Source organism: Melanostigma gelatinosum, assembly GCF_949748355.1.
Source record: "Melanostigma gelatinosum genome assembly, chromosome: 23".
In the NCBI taxonomy this organism is placed as follows: Eukaryota; Metazoa; Chordata; class Actinopteri; order Perciformes; family Zoarcidae; genus Melanostigma; species Melanostigma gelatinosum.
In genome coordinates, this window is record NC_136656.1 from 3,693,151 (window position 1) to 3,711,331 (window position 18,181).

The 18,181-nt window shown below is 46.8% G+C and overlaps 2 protein-coding genes across 2 annotated transcripts; both read left to right on the forward strand.

The window, feature by feature from the left end:
* LOC306796770 (adenylate cyclase type 2) lies at window positions 1–9,454 on the forward strand (the record flags this gene model as incomplete). The annotated part of the gene is made up of 25 exons (XM_079295839.1): window positions 1–792; window positions 1,595–1,792; window positions 1,883–2,044; window positions 2,551–2,700; window positions 3,187–3,347; window positions 3,462–3,573; window positions 3,704–3,831; window positions 4,270–4,428; window positions 4,531–4,690; window positions 4,906–5,082; window positions 5,354–5,385; window positions 5,633–5,686; window positions 5,906–5,969; window positions 6,082–6,179; window positions 6,320–6,404; window positions 6,485–6,622; window positions 6,735–6,812; window positions 7,112–7,287; window positions 7,461–7,545; window positions 7,642–7,800; window positions 8,013–8,159; window positions 8,234–8,341; window positions 8,510–8,624; window positions 8,928–9,052; window positions 9,216–9,454. 25 exons carry the CDS (start codon window positions 1–3, stop codon window positions 9,348–9,350), a joined length of 3,798 nt encoding a protein of 1,265 aa, XP_079151965.1. The 3' UTR covers window positions 9,351–9,454.
* A 1,457-nt stretch (window positions 9,455–10,911) lies between these two features.
* On the forward strand, window positions 10,912–18,040 carry cyld3 (cylindromatosis (turban tumor syndrome) 3). Its single transcript, XM_079296031.1, has 17 exons — window positions 10,912–10,949; window positions 11,193–11,405; window positions 11,933–12,050; window positions 12,180–12,337; window positions 12,615–13,070; window positions 13,171–13,276; window positions 13,374–13,825; window positions 14,150–14,315; window positions 14,402–14,543; window positions 14,825–14,947; window positions 15,421–15,512; window positions 15,615–15,678; window positions 16,063–16,267; window positions 16,358–16,466; window positions 16,540–16,658; window positions 16,739–16,946; window positions 17,027–18,040. Exons 2-17 carry the CDS (start codon window positions 11,235–11,237, stop codon window positions 17,209–17,211), a joined length of 2,874 nt encoding a protein of 957 aa, XP_079152157.1. The 5' UTR covers window positions 10,912–10,949; window positions 11,193–11,234; the 3' UTR covers window positions 17,212–18,040.
* The last annotated feature ends 141 nt before the right edge of the window (window positions 18,041–18,181 follow it).

Below are 18,181 nucleotides of genomic sequence, written 5' to 3' on the forward strand. Positions count from 1 at the left end.
ATGCCGGACAAGTGGCAAGATCTTCAGGAAAAGGGGAGGACTGGGGAAGGAGCTCCAGAGGTGTCTTTTGTGCCGGACAGTGTGGTCGTCTCCAATATCGTGGAGCTTGACGACTTCAGTCGAACGAAAGACGGAGTAAAACGATCGGCGCAAAGCGGCGACATTAACATTTTGCAACGAAATGACAGCTCAAAAAGCAGGAAGGGACTCAGTGAATCTCAGGTCTCCGTGGAGGTCGGGGTGGCTAAAACGGAGCAGGCCCCCGAACATCTGGAGGCCAAGCCTTTGTTGAAGGGAACATCGGTGACCCCGCAGGCTTCGGATCGTGATGCCCAGGTCACATCATCCCCTGATTACAAACGACAAACTGACAATGACGTCTGCGAAAAGACGAAACCTTTCACTGAACCCAGTTTAGACTCTTCTACCAAAGACACCAAAAAGAGTCTGGACGATGATAGAGGCCAATCCAAAATTGACTTTGCGCTTGACGCGAAAGCCGAAAACTCACCCGGCGGCAGTTCGCCCGCATTGCCTGACGTTGCGTTCAAAGTCGCCCAAACGAGGGACAGCATCGACGTCAGGTGGGACGACAGGGACGAGAACGGAGACGGGGACCGGCGGAGCACCCGGTCCAGGCAGAGTGTGAAAGAGGGGGTGTGTTGCTGCTACCAGGCCTTCAACAGGGCCTTTCTGCAGTGCGTGGAGGAGACTCCGGCCATGGTGTCCGGACTGGTGCTGTCTTTGGCCTTCTGTGTGGCCATCATCGTCCTCATTCCCGCCACAGGAAGGGTGAGACATGCAGAGAGTGTGTGTGTGTGTGTGAGGGGGTACGCTTTGTATTCACAACCTGTCTGTCTGTTTGACACATACATACAGGTTCTTGTCAAATATAATTATAGGTAAAGTGGAAACTCGGTTGGGGTTTTAGACTGTTGGCAGCCAGCTTCAGTGGAGGTCATGGAAATAGAGCGTTAAACCCGTTCTTCCAAAAACACCACAACATTCTTGACTTCTCGTTCCCACAAAACGGTAGCACACATGAAAGCTGTATGTATGTAGGTCAACCTGCAACGAAACAGACAGTTCAAACACATTACTTCCTTTTAATGTTAATATAAAGTTTCGATTGTTCGTAACTAAACTCCAACAGGATGCAATGAAGCATTTATCTTCACGAGGCCCGTCAGAGGTGCATGATGGGATCCGTGTTGTACAGAATGTTACACACGCACAAAAATGATAGGTTTGCACAGAAACGGGTGTGTTTGTTTCGTTCACGGTGACAACAAAACTATTTTGTGTCTCGGTCCATCACGAGCTTCGACCAGCAGAGGCTTGTTTGCTTTCTAACGTCGTAAAAGTACAAAAGATCAGAGTGCTGCTGGTTTGGCAACCGATCATTGCAGACATTATCTGTGGCAAAGTTTGTGCCACACAAAGTAACCGGTTGAACGCACTATTCATGCTTTTTGTTCACAGGCCTCTGCATTGGACGTCTTTGACAAAGTACAGCAAAATGCTCTTGGAGGGAATCACTCGTTATGTTGTCTCATTGCACAAATGAAAATACCTTTCCCTCATCTCTGCACAGGACATCCGCATCCACGTAGGCGCTCTGGCGGTGCTGGGCGTGGTTCTCTGTCTGAGTGCTATCCTGCTGGTCTGCCTGCCCTGGCTGGCCACGGTGAGGCGCTGTGGAGGAGCCCTGGCCCTCTTCGTCTGGGGGATGCTGTACATCATTGCCATCGTCTTCATCTTCACCGGCGGACCTGTCACCACGTGGGAACAGGTGAAAAGGAAGCCAAAAACCAGAGGGAAATAATGAGTTTTGTTTTGCTCTTCAACCTCTTAAAGTCTTTCTTTCTCTCCGCCTTCTCAGGTAGCGTTTTTCCTCTTCCTCTCTCTGAGTGTGTACACCGTGCTGCCTCTCTCTATGGCCTGGGCCCTCATGGTTGGGATCGGGACCAGCCTTTCACACATCATCATCATCAGCGTGTACGTCCCCGTCACCAACCCAAAGACACCCGACCTGGCTGTGCAGGTAAAGCTAAAAGCTAGAGCCGTGTGCCGCGTAGCTTAGCATCGCACACAGACTTCAAACAGGGGGAGATGCAATGCTTAGTATTTGGTTGAAAAACAAATATGTGTACATAATAAAGGCGTCAAATGTATACGCAGACAAATATTTTGCAAATGACCTGCCAATCTAAGAGCTGAGCGCCTTCTGCGCGTGCCAGAGAATAGCGTCCGAAATTCAAATGTCTCGTGTGAGGTTTACGTCGGCCTGCATAATGCTGCCTTGTTGGTTTGTGACCAGCGGGTTTTACAGTTGCACTGTACAAAACGGAACATATGCAAATGATCTGCGTCACCTGTCTTTTGTTTGGCCTAACCCTGGTTTTGCAAAACCTGTCGCTTGTCATGTGGTGACCAGTAGAATGTGCTTTTCAGTAAGTAACACATCCCAATAATGATGTACACAACTTCAGAGCAACACACAATAAAGTGTCAATGACCTCCTTTCCCTTTCTCTGACTTCCGTCCCAGCTGGTGGCGAATGCGCTGCTGTTTGTGTGCGTGAACTGTGTCGGGATTTTCCATCTGTGGATGACCGAGCAGGATCGCAGGATATCCAATCACAAGAGAGAGCAGTTCAGCGCCATACGCTGCCGGAAGGAAATCAGGAAGTATCAGCAGGTTGGAACACTGGCTCCAAGCACGTTCAGACAGTATATTATTCTAAATGCAGAAACATATCTCCTAAGCAGCTCAGTTCAGAGGACTCATTCTCATTTGGCTCAGCCTTTATTTGCCTTTCTGGGTTTATCGTAGTTCCAATCTTTTTCTCTTCCGTGCAGCTTCTTTCAGTTACTCTGAGTTTAAAATCGTTGTGTCATCGCTCTCATGAAAGGGCTCTTTACCTGGACAGCCTGGGTTTAGTTACTGTATGCTATTCATGCTATTAGGTCAACAGATGAATCATTCACTTGTCTGAAGCGCAGCGGTAACAGAATAGGCAAACCCAAATAGACACTATTCACAGCAGGTAAACAAATAGATGAAACGTGCTTCACTCAGTAAACATGGCATCAAGGGACGCCAATTTCTTTTACAGCCTGTGTGAACAGGTTGTCAAAGAAATCCAATGCCCCCCCCCCCCCTCTCTTTGTCCTCGGGCAACAGGAGCAGCTCCTCCTGTCGGTGTTGCCACGGTACATTGCCATGGAGCTGAAAACGGAGGTTATAAACAAGCTCTTCAAGCCCAAAAGCGAAGAGAAGGAAACCAACTCCCACAACTCCCACAACTTCTACAGCCTCTACGTGCGCAAGCACAATGACGTCAGGTGACGCTCATCCCGTTAACATTGATGGCATCCTCCTTGGCTGAGCTGCCGGCTCCTCCCCTCGTGCCGTATCTTTGCCTCACCTTTCTGTCTGTCTTGTGCGGGTTTGTGTAGCATCCTCTATGCCGACATCGTGGGCTTCACAAAGCTGGCGAGCAGCTGCACACCGGAAGAGCTGGTCGCTGTGCTCAACAAGCTCTTTGGCCGATTCGATGACATCGCCAAGGTGACAAATACCAGCACATCCAGCCCAAAACAGAAACTTCTACTTCTTCTCAAAGGGTCGTTTTGTGTAGGGTTTGAACCGGCTGATTCCTGACTCCCTCCTCTCTCTCTGTCTTCTCCTCCACTCGCAGAAGAATGGGTGTCTTCGCATTAAGATCTTGGGTGACTGCTACTACTGTGTGTCTGGTCTCCCTGACCCCATTCCAACACACGCCAGGAACTGTGTTCGGATGGGTCTGGACATGTGCACTGCCATCAGGTCAGTTTTTCCCCCCAATGTTATTTTATCTCCTTTTCTTTACTTTTAGGATTATTTACAATTGTATTCATGGAATACGTTTTTGTTGTGTTCTCTCTTTGTAACATGCCGTTTTTTTCCAGCCACAAAAGCCATTCAATGCTATTAATTAGCATCTGATGTCACTTTCTCACTTTTATTTATCTTCTCTATCCTACAACTGCAACCACACTGTCTATTGTAGCTCAAAGCACACAGGTACAGAGTGCACATTTCATTCACGAGGTCTTGTTGTTTGCACCATGCAGATCCAAAGTAGAAGTGTTCGATTCTTTCTTTTTGTTGCAATTAATTGGGTTTTCATGAAATTTAAGACTAAGACGCATGAGTTAGCAGCGCTGAATATCTCTTTCAAGACACTTACATTCTGATTTTACTCGTACGTTTGTCTCCGCGTAGTAAACTGCGAGAGGCGACGGGGGTCGAGATCAGCATGCGGGTGGGCGTTCACACCGGCAACGTGCTCTGCGGCGTCATCGGCTTGCAGAAGTGGCAATACGACGTGTGGTCAGATGACGTCACGCTGGCCAACCACATGGAGTCTGGAGGCCTCCCTGGGTGAGAACATCTGCTCAGAGATAATACAAAATGTGAGTTGGTGTAGACGATAGCGATGCCTCTCTACTCGCTTTTGACTCACACTGTTATTATTATTAACAGGCGGGTCCATATCACAGAGGAGACGATGCAACACTTGAACGGAGCTTTTGAAGTGGAGAATGGAGACGGTGGGAGTCGGGATTCTTTTCTTAAAGACAGAAAAACCTACCTGGTGATCGACCCCCACAAGCCGGGAAGCATTACCAGGGGACCTAAATTGGTATGTTTCATTTAGAGTTGTCAATAAACTGTTTCTGTGTCTCATTCAGCACATTCAGTTTGCAGATTTGTCTTTTTTTGTGCGTGTTGCATGGGCATCTGTGGAGCTCTCAAACCCCGCAGAGATCTTTAAATGAATGATGGATGATCCATCTCCAGGGAGGGAAAAACAAATCACAATCAAGTCAAATAAAGTCATCTCCATCTCGATTCCAGGCCAACAGTCTCGCTGCAGGCGAGATCAGGCAGCGGGCGTCGATCCGGATGTCTCAGTACCTGCAGTCCTGGAGGAGCATCCACCCGTTCGCGGACCTGAGCAACCACGATGCCACGCCCGCCACCACGCCAAACAGTCCCGCCAATGTCGCCATGATCCAATCACAGGGCTCAACCGTATGTTTGTGCTGCTCCCCCCCCTTTGTGTCTCCCACATATTGATCTGTGCTGAAAAGTAAAATAGATGTAGATGGACATAAAGTACACACAGACGCGATACATAAAGAGAACTTGAATCATCTTTTCAGGAACACATGATCTTTATTACATTGTCTGATCCTTTGCCTGGTTCTCACTGGTGTTTGACATTTTATTGTATATTTGAAAGAGGTGACATTCGGTCATGCATTTTGTTGACTGTGTGTGTGTGTGTGTGTGTTTGCTTCAGGAAAGGCCACCTTCCCAGAACAACTTCGCCGGGTAAGTTAAAAGCATCTGAGAAATGATGCAAAATACACCAGCATTATTTAACTTCAGCAGCATCCGAATAAAGCCTGACATGAGTGTTTTAGGTGTAGATGAGCACTTTCACAGCATCGTTTGTCCTAAACTGAGGTTCTGGAGGAACAGAGTGTGTTGCTCCTTCTTAAAACACACGGGTGGAATCAGGAATACAGCACATTGTTTTGGTTAAAGCTGTTTCTGACCTGTTCTGGTTTTGTCCCAGGTTGGTTGTGGATACTGGTGTTAGAGGATCGCTGGACACGCTGGACAATGCAGTGTAAGTTATCTGTTGTAAATTGTTTATAGTTGGTGGAAAAATATAAGAAATATGCTGGAAGGAAAGATACAAGACGTGACAAAGAACATGTCTATTCTCCATTTTTTGGCCATTTTTAGGCTTTGTAGGCTTCCAGTCTGTACTTCATATTTTGGGATTAAATCAGCTCGTTTCATGTCCGTCCATCCTTTGACTTCCTCTCTTTTATTTTTCGTGAAGGAGGAGAACAAAGAGGCTCAACTGTTTGACTCTGCTGTTCAACGACCTGAGTCTGGAGAGAGAGGTACAGCTTCACTCATCCGGTCATGTGTGCGTGAAAGAGCAGAAACACAGTCCCTCTGTGTGTGTTTGCAAAACAATTATTTCCATTTGTTTGACAACCGTTTGTCTTCCAGTTCAGCCTCTCGGAGGTAAAGGATCTGCACCATTCAGTGAGCTGCATCGCTTTCATCTTCATTACTATTTTCGCCGTCCAGTTGCTCGTCTCTAAAAAGTGAGTCGGACTTTGATTTTCACTTGATTATACTCATTGTGTTCTGAAGTATTATTGTCACAAACCCACGTGTATGCGTCTTTATTTGCTCACACTGGAATGAGGGATAAAGACAAATGATCTGTCCTCACCCCTCCCAGGAATTTTGAGATGGCAGTGTCGTACGGCGTGACGTTCCCGGTGCTGGTGGTGCTCCTGTCCGTCGCTTTCACCGGATACTTGGAGGTAAACGAACACTTCGTTTCCGTTTGAAGAGTTTTTGCTGCATTTCTGTGTTAAATGCGTGAATGTTTGTTTGTTTTCAGAAGTGGCGATCCAAGATGCCGCTGAGTGTTCAGTGGATATCGGGGCTGTCCCGCGGCGTCTCCTCCAGGGCGGCGCTGCGACTGTTTGTGGTCATCCTCTGTGTGCTCATCACTCTGCTCATGGCCATCCTCAACAATGTGAGCTCCTCCTCTGCCTCCCATCACAGCTTTCTTTCTGTAGTTCCTGTCTTTCATAGATGTATCTGTTGTTCTGTCAATCATTTTGGAAATGTCGTTTTTTGTCTCTCAGTTCTTCCAACCCGGAAAAGACTGCAAGACGCTTACCAACGACACAGAGCTGGCGGCTCTCAAACTCCACACTGGGCCTGTAAGTACCTCCGAATCACTCCTCTTTGTTATTTATCCATGTTTCATGTCTTTACATGTCTTATAAATGTCTAAAGTGGTTAGAGACGCACGGATTGCAGTCTTTTTCTGAACTTTTACAACAAACCCGAACAACTCTTTTAAAGAGCTAAGGTTTTCCTCTATAATAAGGTCGTTTATAACCCCAAGAAAGGCTCCTCGTTGATTCTTTATTAGTTTGGTTGTTGACGGCTTCAGTACGAGCTTTTTTAACATCACCCCAAACTGCTGGTAACACGCATTCTTCGTGCAAACATCCAGTACTACCTGTACTGCTGCCTGCTGGCCATGCTGGGGGTGGTCGTGTTCGTCAGGACGTGCTTATCTGCGAAGGCTCTGCTGCTCACGCTGGCCGTGGTGGTTTACCTCGCCCTCTTCCTCCACGTGCTCGCCCCGAGGTCCGACTGCCTCGTCGACCTGCTTTACAACGACACCAAGTGAGTGCCACGCCGAGAAGTGTGTCCGCAGAGAAAGAAGCGAAGAGTGAAATCCAAGCGGTCGCCGTAACAGCAATGAGCAGCTTTCTCGTGGTCAAACTCACTTTCTTGCCTCTTAGTTCCATTACAGGCAATAAAAGTAAGTAATATGTGAATGTGTTGTTCTACAGCAGGCCAGGCATACTGAAGGACCCTCAGATCATGTCCGGTGTCTGGCTGGTCATCTTTTACATCGTATGCCTCATACTGGCCAGACAGGTATGTGTGCGTTTACAAATGACACTACAGGACACATTTTCCTCACGTCCAAAGTCGTTCATACGCGTGTGCGCGCGGTCTCCCTCTCTCCGTCAGGACGAGCTGGGTTGCCGCGTCGACTTCCTGTTGGGCCGCTGTTTCAAGACGGAGCGCGAGGAGATGGAGACCATGGAGAACGTCAACATGCTCCTCCTCCAGAACGTCCTGCCGCTGCACGTCGCCGACTTCTTCGTGGGCAAAACTATTCGCAACCAGGTAAAGCAAACACAACGTTGCTCTCCATCAAGTACGCTAAAGCCTCCTCCCATGTGGTAAGATAATACATTCGACACTGATGAAATGATTGCTGTCACTTAGAGGTGATCGGTTCAGGTTGTTAGAACTTTTAGGACATTCACGGGACGAACAGGTTTGACTGCATGCTGTCTTGAAATGAAGTCCTTTGTTTTGTTATAACTGTGTTTCAGGATCTTTACAGTCAGTCATATGACTGCGTGTGTGTCATGTTCGCCTCGGTGCCGCAGTTTAAAGAGTTTTACAGCGAGAGCAGCGCCAACAGAGAGGGCCTGGAGTGTTTGCGCTTCCTCAACGAGATCATATCAGACTTCGATGAGGTATGAGGAAGAAGATGTAAGTTACACACGGTCAGTGGCACGTCTCGAGCTCACGCGCCCTTTCTCCCATGTAGATTCTCTCTAAGCCCAAATTCTGTTCAGTGGAGAAGATTAAGACCATCGGCAGTACGTACATGGCTGCTGCGGGGCTGAGACACGCGCCTCAAGGGGAGGAACAGAAGGTTTGCTTGTTCATATTTTTAATAACCTCTGTTCTCATTTCACAGGACAATCCTTGCAATGTGCTGTGCAAAGTGTTTCCGTCTATTTTTAAAAGACAGATTTAAAAGCAAATGCTTGCCTCGAGGCACCCTGCGCTGCATTCACACGATCTCTGGCTCCCCCTACAGAAAGTGGATATGTCCTACACCCATGTGCGCTCCATGGTGGAGTTCGCCATCGCGCTGATGGACAAACTGGACCGCATCAACGCTCACTCTTTCAACAGCTTCAAGCTCCGGATCGGTGAGTCTTCTTAATACTGACCAACCCTGAATAATTCCGACACTGGATCCATTCGATACTGACTCAAAACTTCCAACTTTCTCCTTATTTTCCTCATAGAATTTGTAAAACATGTTAAAGCTATGGTCACATTTGAGATGAAAGACAGAAATTGGAAAATAAATCACTTTAACATTTATATCTTATATTTTCTGGTCCGTGCTGGACTCTAAGTAAACCTCCGAGGAGAGAATTAAAAAAAAAAAAAAGCCACTTTCTATGTTCATGAACATCTAATCATCCGTCCCTGTCGTTTACCTGCAGGTATAAACCACGGTCCAGTGATCGCAGGAGTGATCGGAGCCCATAAGCCTCAGTATGACATCTGGGGGAACTCCGTTAACGTGGCCAGCAGGATGGATAGCACGGGAGTGTTGGACAAGATACAGGTCGGTAGGAAGGATGCAGAGGTGGCTTATGTGTTTAAATTACTGTGGTGGATCAGTGGATGCTGAGGAATTAAATGCTACATGTCATGTGTGTTCATTAGCTGTGGATGGATTAAAGGGGACAGAAAAACCTCACAGATTCTTCTTTTATTTCCTCTCTCAGGTGACGGAGGAGACGGCCCAGATGGTGGAGAGCATTGGATACACCATCACTCTCCGAGGAGTCGTCACCGTCAAGGGCAAAGGGGAACTCACCACCTACTTTGTCAACCGGGACCACGCGTTTCCTCACTTCTAAACCTCCACACTCGCACGCTGAACAGACTCGTCACCTGTTATGAAAGAACCTGGTGCACCAGATAAGAGGGTCTGACCTCACACCTGTCATCATCACCGACATCTGCACCGACTTAAAGCTGAAAGGAAGATGTAGCAATACAGAGCATCGCCTGTTGATCGTTTCCATCTGCGAAGGAGCTGCCTTTGTCTTTCGGATGATACACTAAATAACATCCTGTGGGGTTAAATGAAGACTACAACTGGCAACTGAAAGCAAAGAGCTTTCTATTTAAAGGATGGCAAATCATGTTGCTTACTGCATCTGTACTGTCTCTGGGTTATCCCCCATCACACACCTTTCACTATTCTGAGAACATGAAGTCTGAAATGATGCTATGGTACATCTAACATGGCTGAATCAGTGTGAGTGATTTATCGGAACACAAATAAGCTATCCATCTTAGATGTACCAAAGATTACAGTTGTTTTATGAAGGATATTATAGAGGTAGTTTATGCCTCACATATGCAAGATAGCATTTTATGAACAATGTCTCCACTCCACAGTGGTTTTACAAAGTTGCGAAACAGCATTTACGTTTAAGTTGTTGTTTTTTCTCAGTTTTAAATGTTTCTTCTCAGAGTATGCTGGGACAGAACGGTCTGTGTCTTTAAATGTAGGAAATGTGTGTACTTGAAGCAGCTCTGTGACAGCACTGGTTCCAGAGGTGACAAGATAATATCAGGGGTCACAAAATGATTCATAGGTAAGAAGAACAACACTAGATTTGTCGCGTCTAAACACGTGTTGTTTTTTCTCGAATCTATGCGTTTACTGTTAAATCCTGGGTAGTTCTACCAACTAAGCCCAATGAATAATATTCAAACTCACTCACAGTTTAAAGTTGTCACACCATCCATAAACATATACAAGTACACACTTCTTTATTTGAAGTGTCACAAACCCCCCAAAGTAAGGAGCCACCGGTCAGTGGTCTGATCTGTAGATTTCACTACTGCCCCAAACTGACACTTGATGCTGCAACACATCTGCACACAGGCACAATGATGTGTGTTGCCATTAAAAGTCAGTTATGCACATTTAACATTGCACTTTCTAACATGTTTTTTAAGGGAGTTATGCATTACAATCCAAATGTCGATTGCACACAAAACGGTTCTCCTTTTCTTTCAAGCAATGCAATATATTTCTGTGAGGGATGATGTGTGAAGTGTGAATGTAATTATAGAGTATGTTCAGTACAGGGACATATTTTTCTATTCTATTTATAAACTAATAAAAAAAATACAACCACTGGTGTATTTTGTGTACTTGTATACATGCCACGGTGTGTACCAAATTCTTAACGTGCATATAAAGTGTGTTTACCTTGCCTATCTATCAAGAACTGTGGAATTTCCCCCCAGTCTTTGTAACGCCTACACGCGCTCTGATTGGCTGAAACTTCTCCCCCGCGGAACTTTTCCTCACTTGCCATTGGCTCCCGCTGGTGTCGGTCACGCGGCTTCCTGCTTCACGGTGCGGTTTGTTATTGAAGCGTAGCTCCTTTAAATGAGAGGGGAAATGTTGACGCACGGCCGGGGAGTTGATGAAGTTGGTGAGTGTTTAATGAACGTCTAACGTTACAGTTTTAAGTCAACTACGACACAGAATGTAGCTTTATCTGTTATAACGTTTTTACACAAGTGGACTTGTCTGTGAACATGAATGTAGAAAGTTTAAATGTGAACGTTAGTTCGCTAACTGCCGTCAACGATACCGTCGTTACCGTCACTAGGTGGACGCTGCGGCCCTTATGTCATTTTTTATTTTAAATAATTATATTTCTTAATTTTTACAGGAAAAATAAGGATTTGAATTCCTCTGTGAGCTCCATAGAAAAATGTCAGCGGCTCATGAGCAAATCAGGAAGCGCCGCCCCCCCAAAATGTTTTTGATCTCGACCGACATGAAGGTCCAGGACCAGCTGGAAGGTACCATTGTGCTGAAGCGGGGGTTCATCTGCCAGGAGCAAGATTCTGGCAAGAACAGAAGCGACTCTCCGTGGGTCAAGGTACATATTCACTTATATTATATGTAATGCATCAGGTGAATTAATTAGCCATTATTTAAATATTAACAAATAGTTATATTATATACATTTTTTTAATGTTAACGTTATATATTTTAATCTTTTTTATTTTATATTCATTTTTTATATATTTATTTATTTTTATGATTTATATATATATATATATATATATATATATATATATATATATATATATATATATATCATTATTTTCACTTCTGACACTTTGTAGACAAACCAAGTAATTTATTTATTTAGATTTTAATTTAAGATTAGATTTTAATGTGTAGATTTGGTGTATATACACCAAATACTGAACATAATTACTTATTTACATCTATAAATATATATTGTCTCTAAAGAGCACGTTTGTTGTGCAGCCAGGTGAAACATAGAGCACACATATACCAAAACATACGATAAATAAAACATTGTAAAATACATTAAACATATTATAAGATTCTCCTTTCTACTTGTCGTTCTCTCCACACCTCCTGTCTTCCCCGCAGGTGTTGGACAATGATGTAATGTTGAAAATAGAGAGGAAGTACCTGCTGGAAGTCCCGACTGACCTCACCGGCCTCTTGGAGCCTGTATGTGACCTGGAGGCTCGCCTAAAACTTCTAAGTAATACATTAATAGTTAGCTGGTAGTGGTGTCGCAGTGCTGCGCTTCCTTGTATTCGTGTAATGAACATGTAATCGGTTGCTTCCTCCCTCTGTAGTGAGGTTTTCATTGTTGTTGTGTTTTTCTCAGACAATCCCGGGAAGCTGCAGCATTTGGCCACGCTGCCCGTCGACTCTCCGCTGTGGGTCCAAATAGGCTCGCAGGACGAGCTGGCAGAGGCAGATCTTAAATACATCGGGCCGCGGACCAGGGGCGGCAGCGCGGTGTTTTTTGGGGTGCAGCTCAAGGTAAAAGTGAACAGTGAAACTGAGTAAAGCCTTGATGAATTTAAGTAAATGGAGGCCGGGTTTAACAAACCGCAACACTCACAAACTCTCACACAACTCATCCAGTCCATGCGTGAGACAATAGTGGCGGATTCATCAATTCATTCATCAAGGATTTACTCCATTTTTGTCCGTTTTCTGTATTTAAATGGTCGTTTTCGGGGTGAAGTATTCCTTAAATCATCTGTGATTGGTCAGAGAGTTCACCTGTAACTACCTTGCTCCGCCTCCCCTGCAGGGTTCAGCAGTAGGTAAAGGAATAAGCAGCGGCTCTTATAAAGGCCACCGGCTCTTCGCCTGCCCCGAGGCCTGCGCCCTCTTCCTGCCGGTCAGCCACATCCGGCTCCGTCACTGGTCTCGAGACCACCAACATCACCACCGCAGCAGCAGCGGCGCCAATCATAACCCGCCCAGCAACGGGCAGCAGCACGGTCGTCACATTAGCTTCCACTCGCATCGTCCCAGCAGCCCTCCTCAGCCGCAGTCTCTGGGCGTCCTCTCTCGAACGGCGGACTCGGCGCCCCTCGCGGCTCAAAACCAGGTTCAGGTCCGAGGTCCTGCGTCGCCTCCGCAGCTCCACGTAGGCCAGCGGGTGTGCTTCTCTCTGGAGAACGCCGTCTATGGAGGGGAGGTGCGCTTCTGTGGCCTCCTGCCCGGCCGGTCCTCCTCGGGGGCGTACGTCGGAGTCCTGCTGGTCAGTACGACACAGGAGATAAAACTGGATAAAGTTTTTATTATTTATAACTCGTTATTTTCAGTTGTTTTTATCATCGTAAACACTTGACTCGTTCCAGGACGCTCCTCTTGGTAACTGGGACGGCCATCATAAGGGAGAGAAGCTCTGCCACATTCCTTCCCCTCTCTATGGACTCCTTCTGCCCGACACCATGGTGTCCTCAGGTAACTGATCCTCAACGACAGACAGTTTTGTTGTGATCATGAAACATATATTTGCAAAGAGACTTAACATGAACTCTTTACTCCATTTTGTCCCCAGAGCCGAAATCCCACCATCACAACCCTCTTCTCCAGATGAGCAAATCCATCCAGAAGCCATCACCGGCCCCCGTCACCAAACCGGGCCCTTCGTCACTCTCGGCCGCCGCTCCCAAAGTCGCCCTGATGCCTCCCGGCAAACAAGCGCTCAGACCTCCCCCGCTGCCTCCACCCAAACCCTCCCTCAAGGCCCTCCCTCCTCCCCCTCTCCCGCCTCCCAAACCCCGCAGCCCGACGTCGCCGACCACCAACGGCGTGCACGGCCCGCCTTCGCCGCTGAGGTCTCCCGACAGCAGCAGCGCCGCCGCCGCAGAGGAGGGCGAGGAGGCGGGACCGGAGGGCGAGCTGGAGGTGGGGTCGATGGTCGAAGTGAACGACCCGCCGCTTTTCGGGGTTATCCGCTGGATCGGACAGATCGGCGGGATTTCAGAGTCTGTGGCGGGAATTGAGCTGGTGAGGTGGAAGTTTCTGCTTAATGAGTTGTTTTCATCTTAGTTTAATAGCTTAGTTTATGGTTCAATCCATTGCCCAGATGTTGTTAAACGGCTAACCTTACCACCACAGCTAGTTCCCTTTTTAATACTCTCAAATGTATCTTTTAATACAAGAACTAATGCTAGCAAAAGGAAACTAAATCAAAGTTGTTTGATTGTTTTCTGAGCCTGATAAGTGTGTTTACCTCATTGATATGTGTAAATACTATGAAAACTGTCCTATAATTCTGGTTGTTCTATTCTCACTGGGCAAAACAACCAACCTCCCCGCTGTGTGTGTCAGGACCAGGAGCTGTCTGCAGGAACAGACGGCAGTTACCTCGGCGAGCGCCACTTCCGCTGCCCGGCCAACAAGGGGCTGTTCGTCAAGCTTCGCAACTGCAGACGGGACTCCCGGTTTCCCGCCCCCGAGACGCCTGTCAATCAAGTGGAGCGATGCAACTCCATAGGTAGGAAATTCACCGCGTGAGTGTGTATTTTAAACATACCGTGTGTTGTTTTCATCACGTCGCACCGTCTCCTGTGCGGCTCCCAGCCTTTGCAGACTGGGGCAGCGAGCGTGTGGAGGAGCACACCCCCCCATTGGACGGGGACGAGGCCGCGGACCTCTACCAGGGCTGGAAGAGAGGCATCCAGGGCCACCTCAACTCATGCTACCTGGACGCTACGCTCTTCAGGTACAACTCTGAGACACTTTTATGGTTTTCGTAATTGCAGATATATTATTTCTTATTTTATTTTGCTATAATTGTATTTTCTTACTGTTTTTCCATGATCGATTCATTCAGTGTTGTATTTTATGTGTTGTATTTCTGCTCATCTTCTCTCCATTTTTGTCTTGTTTTTCGTCCCGTCAGTCATCAGTAGAGCACTTTAAAGTTAATTTGATGACTTTAAAAGGTGCTAAATAGATGCAGCTTAATTGATTGATTCATAGATAGTCTGTTTCTCTCTGCAGTCTGTTCTCCTGCTGCAGTTCAGCAGACTGGGTGTTATTTTGGCCGTCTGACTCTGAAACCGACCAGGACTCCCGTCAGGCTCAGGACCTGCTGCGCTGTGAGATAGTCAACCCTCTGAGAAGGTGTGTAAACGTCTGTTTTTTACTACCACGAGTAACTACAGTGCTATTGTAAACACATTTGGTACAGGTCATACAGCACTGGGCCTTAGTCGGAAAATATTACGGAGCTACAGTAGGAGGGTAATATTCTGAGAAACTCGGACGATAAAGTTGTGACGTCACATCAAAAAACTCACAATTTGACGTTTTAAGATTACAAAGACATAAATTTGCCAGAAAAAACCTCAGAAATCCTCTGAGATAAAAGTCACAAATATACAAGACATATATTCATTATATTGGTATTTATTCATGAAAGAGGACATCGGAGACAGACATCTTAAGGATTTATCTGATAACGTATTGACCGTACAACAGGTCTGATAAGAAATCTGACAAAATGTATAACATGACAGACTCTGCAGCACCTGGATCAGAGGGCACGGTGATTATGTTTGACATTCAAATGTTTCTGTGCCGGTGTGTTTCTGAAGGTACGGCTACGTGTGTGCCAGTAAGACCATGGCCCTGAGACGACTGCTGGATGCTGTGAACAGCGACACGGGCTTCACCAACCAGGAGAAAGGTACGCGGTCCTCACTGCTCCATTAGGTGTGTATCTGTGTGTATCTGTCTGTCATCAGACTGAGGAATGCTGTCATGCTGCTGCTGCTGTTCTGTCCGGCAGATCCCGAAGAGTTCCTCAACAAGCTTTTCCAGCTCCTCCAAGTCGAGCCGCTCCTCAAGATCAGGTGACATCACTGCCGCTGACACACAGACACACACAGACACACACACCCTGCTTCATTATCACACAGGCGAGTTGAAAAGGCTCTCACGCTGTATATTGTACTTGTGATGTGAGACGGTAATGAGGTCGTGATCACACTCACAGGTCCTTTTCTTTTAGTCCATCACAGAACAGTGACCCTGTATTTTACTTCTTTATTTGCACATTAATAAAAGCATTGCTGTAAATGCGCCAGAGTTAGCCGAGATGTGCACAGAGAAACTTCAGCACATGAAGGTGAAAAAGTGTTCAATCCTGCACACAAACATTCTGCCCCAGTGGCAAAAAGCAGAACACACATGACTGACACCGATCTCTCGCTTCCTCTGTCTCCTCATACGTTCAGATCGATGACTCTGCAGCCTCAGGAGGGCCACCTCTACCAGCTCTTCCCCCCTACACTCCCTCCCTCTCCCTCCTCGCCCTTACCCCTCTCCCCGGTTGGCTCCCCCATCCCTCTCACCTCGCCATCGCCCAGTCGGATGCGGGTCGCCAGCGTCCAGGCGCTGCTGGAGTCCTCCTTCCTCCACGCCGGCCTCAAGTTTGTCGAGGTCACAGGAAATACGTTGTCACGTGTTGAGTGCGAGTCCCCTGAAACACCTCTTAACAATGACATCGCGTGTGTTTGATCGCCCCAACAGGCCCCCTCCTGCCTCCTGCTGCTCATGCCTCGGTTCGGGAAGGACTTCAAAATGTTTGACGCCATCTTGCCCACCCTCAGCCTGGACATCACAGACCTGCTGGACGACAGTGAGGACATTTTTGAGCAACGTTTCAGTCGTATAAGATCTCGCTACATTGACATGAGTTGTTGTTGTTGTAGCTCTGAGACAGTGCAGTATCTGTCAGGCGGTAGCTGAGTGGGAGTGTCTCCAGTGTCACGACGACCCCGACATCACTCCCGGTCATCTCAAACAGTACTGCCAGACATGCAACACACAGGTAGCCGCCTCCTACTTTGCACCTGACATCTATTTGTGCTTCGTGTACTGACGCTGCTCTTGTCCTCGGTCCATTGTCAGGTCCACAGTCACAGGAAGCGGGCGTCCCACGGTCCCGTGAGCATCGCCGTCCCCGGGGGCCCGTGGTCCGGCCCTCTGCACTGCACCCGCCAGCGGATGTCCCTCTTCGCGGTGACGTGCATCGAGACCAGCCACTACGTGAGCTTCGTCAAGCACGGGCCCCGCCCCGCCGACTGGCTGTTTTTCGACAGCATGGCGGACCGGGAAGGTGAGTTTATCCTCCCTGAGAGGCGTTCAGGTTTACGGCGTGAAAACACGGTTAAAACGCTCTCCGTATCTCTCACCCAGGTGGAGAGAACGGCTTCAACGTCCCCCACGTGAAGGCGTGTCCGGAGGTGGGCCGCTACCTCAGCCTGTCGGAGGACGAGCTGAGCAGAGTCGACTCCGCCTCCTTGCGGGAGTCCGTTCGCCGCCTGCTCTGTGACTCCTACATGTGTCTGTACCACAGCCCCGAGCTCAGCCTGTACAAGTGACACACACACACACACGCTGTAAAACTGATGCAAACATGTTGTCCTCATGTTGATCTAACGTCCAAAATATTATCTTATGATAATCAGAGCCCCTGTTAGTCTATCCAGTATAACATGAAGTGTTTCATTACAACTCTTAGGTTGTTCACACTTTGCAGTAAAACACATTTCTAGCCTCAGTTTGTGTCTCCAATTTTCTGAAAATTAAACAACCAGTGACTCTAGTTTCTAATGCAAACTGATAATATGATTTGTACAACATAAACTAAACTTCAGGAATTTTACTGTCACTTACATTTGCTTATGATGATGTTACTTTGTATTATTTTGTGTTTTCAAACATAACGTGTCGTACAAAAAGAGAAAGAAGGTATGTGATTCCTGGCTTGCTGGATAGGAAACAGTCGTAACTTAAGGAGCGGGATACAAATGAATTAAAATGAAGCAGCAGATGGAATATTTGTTCTCCCAGACGTTTAGTCTATCATGAAACAATCTGCTACTTTTACATGAGAGCAGCCGTATGATCCAATGTGCCTGATGAACACACAGCCGGTAGTTTGTTGGTGGTTTGAACACTCGTCATGAGTGTGATGGTAGTGTCGGGTGGCTGTACTGGACTTTAGAGTTTACCTGTGCCTTAATAACGCTCAGAACCACTGTGCCTGTAACATGTGACACACTTTACACTTTCAATTTTGCACTGCTTTATTTACATGTCAGTATGTGTGTGTTGCCTTAAACTGACTGTGAAGATTGCACTCGGATGTTTGAACTTTTGTATTGCTTACGGGTTGTTTGATACAATGCGGCTGCAAATAAATGCTTTGATACTATGTACTCTTCTAGTTTGTTTTTATTTCTCTTTTATTTCACTCAGCAGCTAGATACAAGGTACGCTGTCATGCATCTAAAATCTCCCCAAAGGAAACACAATATATAAATAAGAAACAAAGACATAAATGTACAA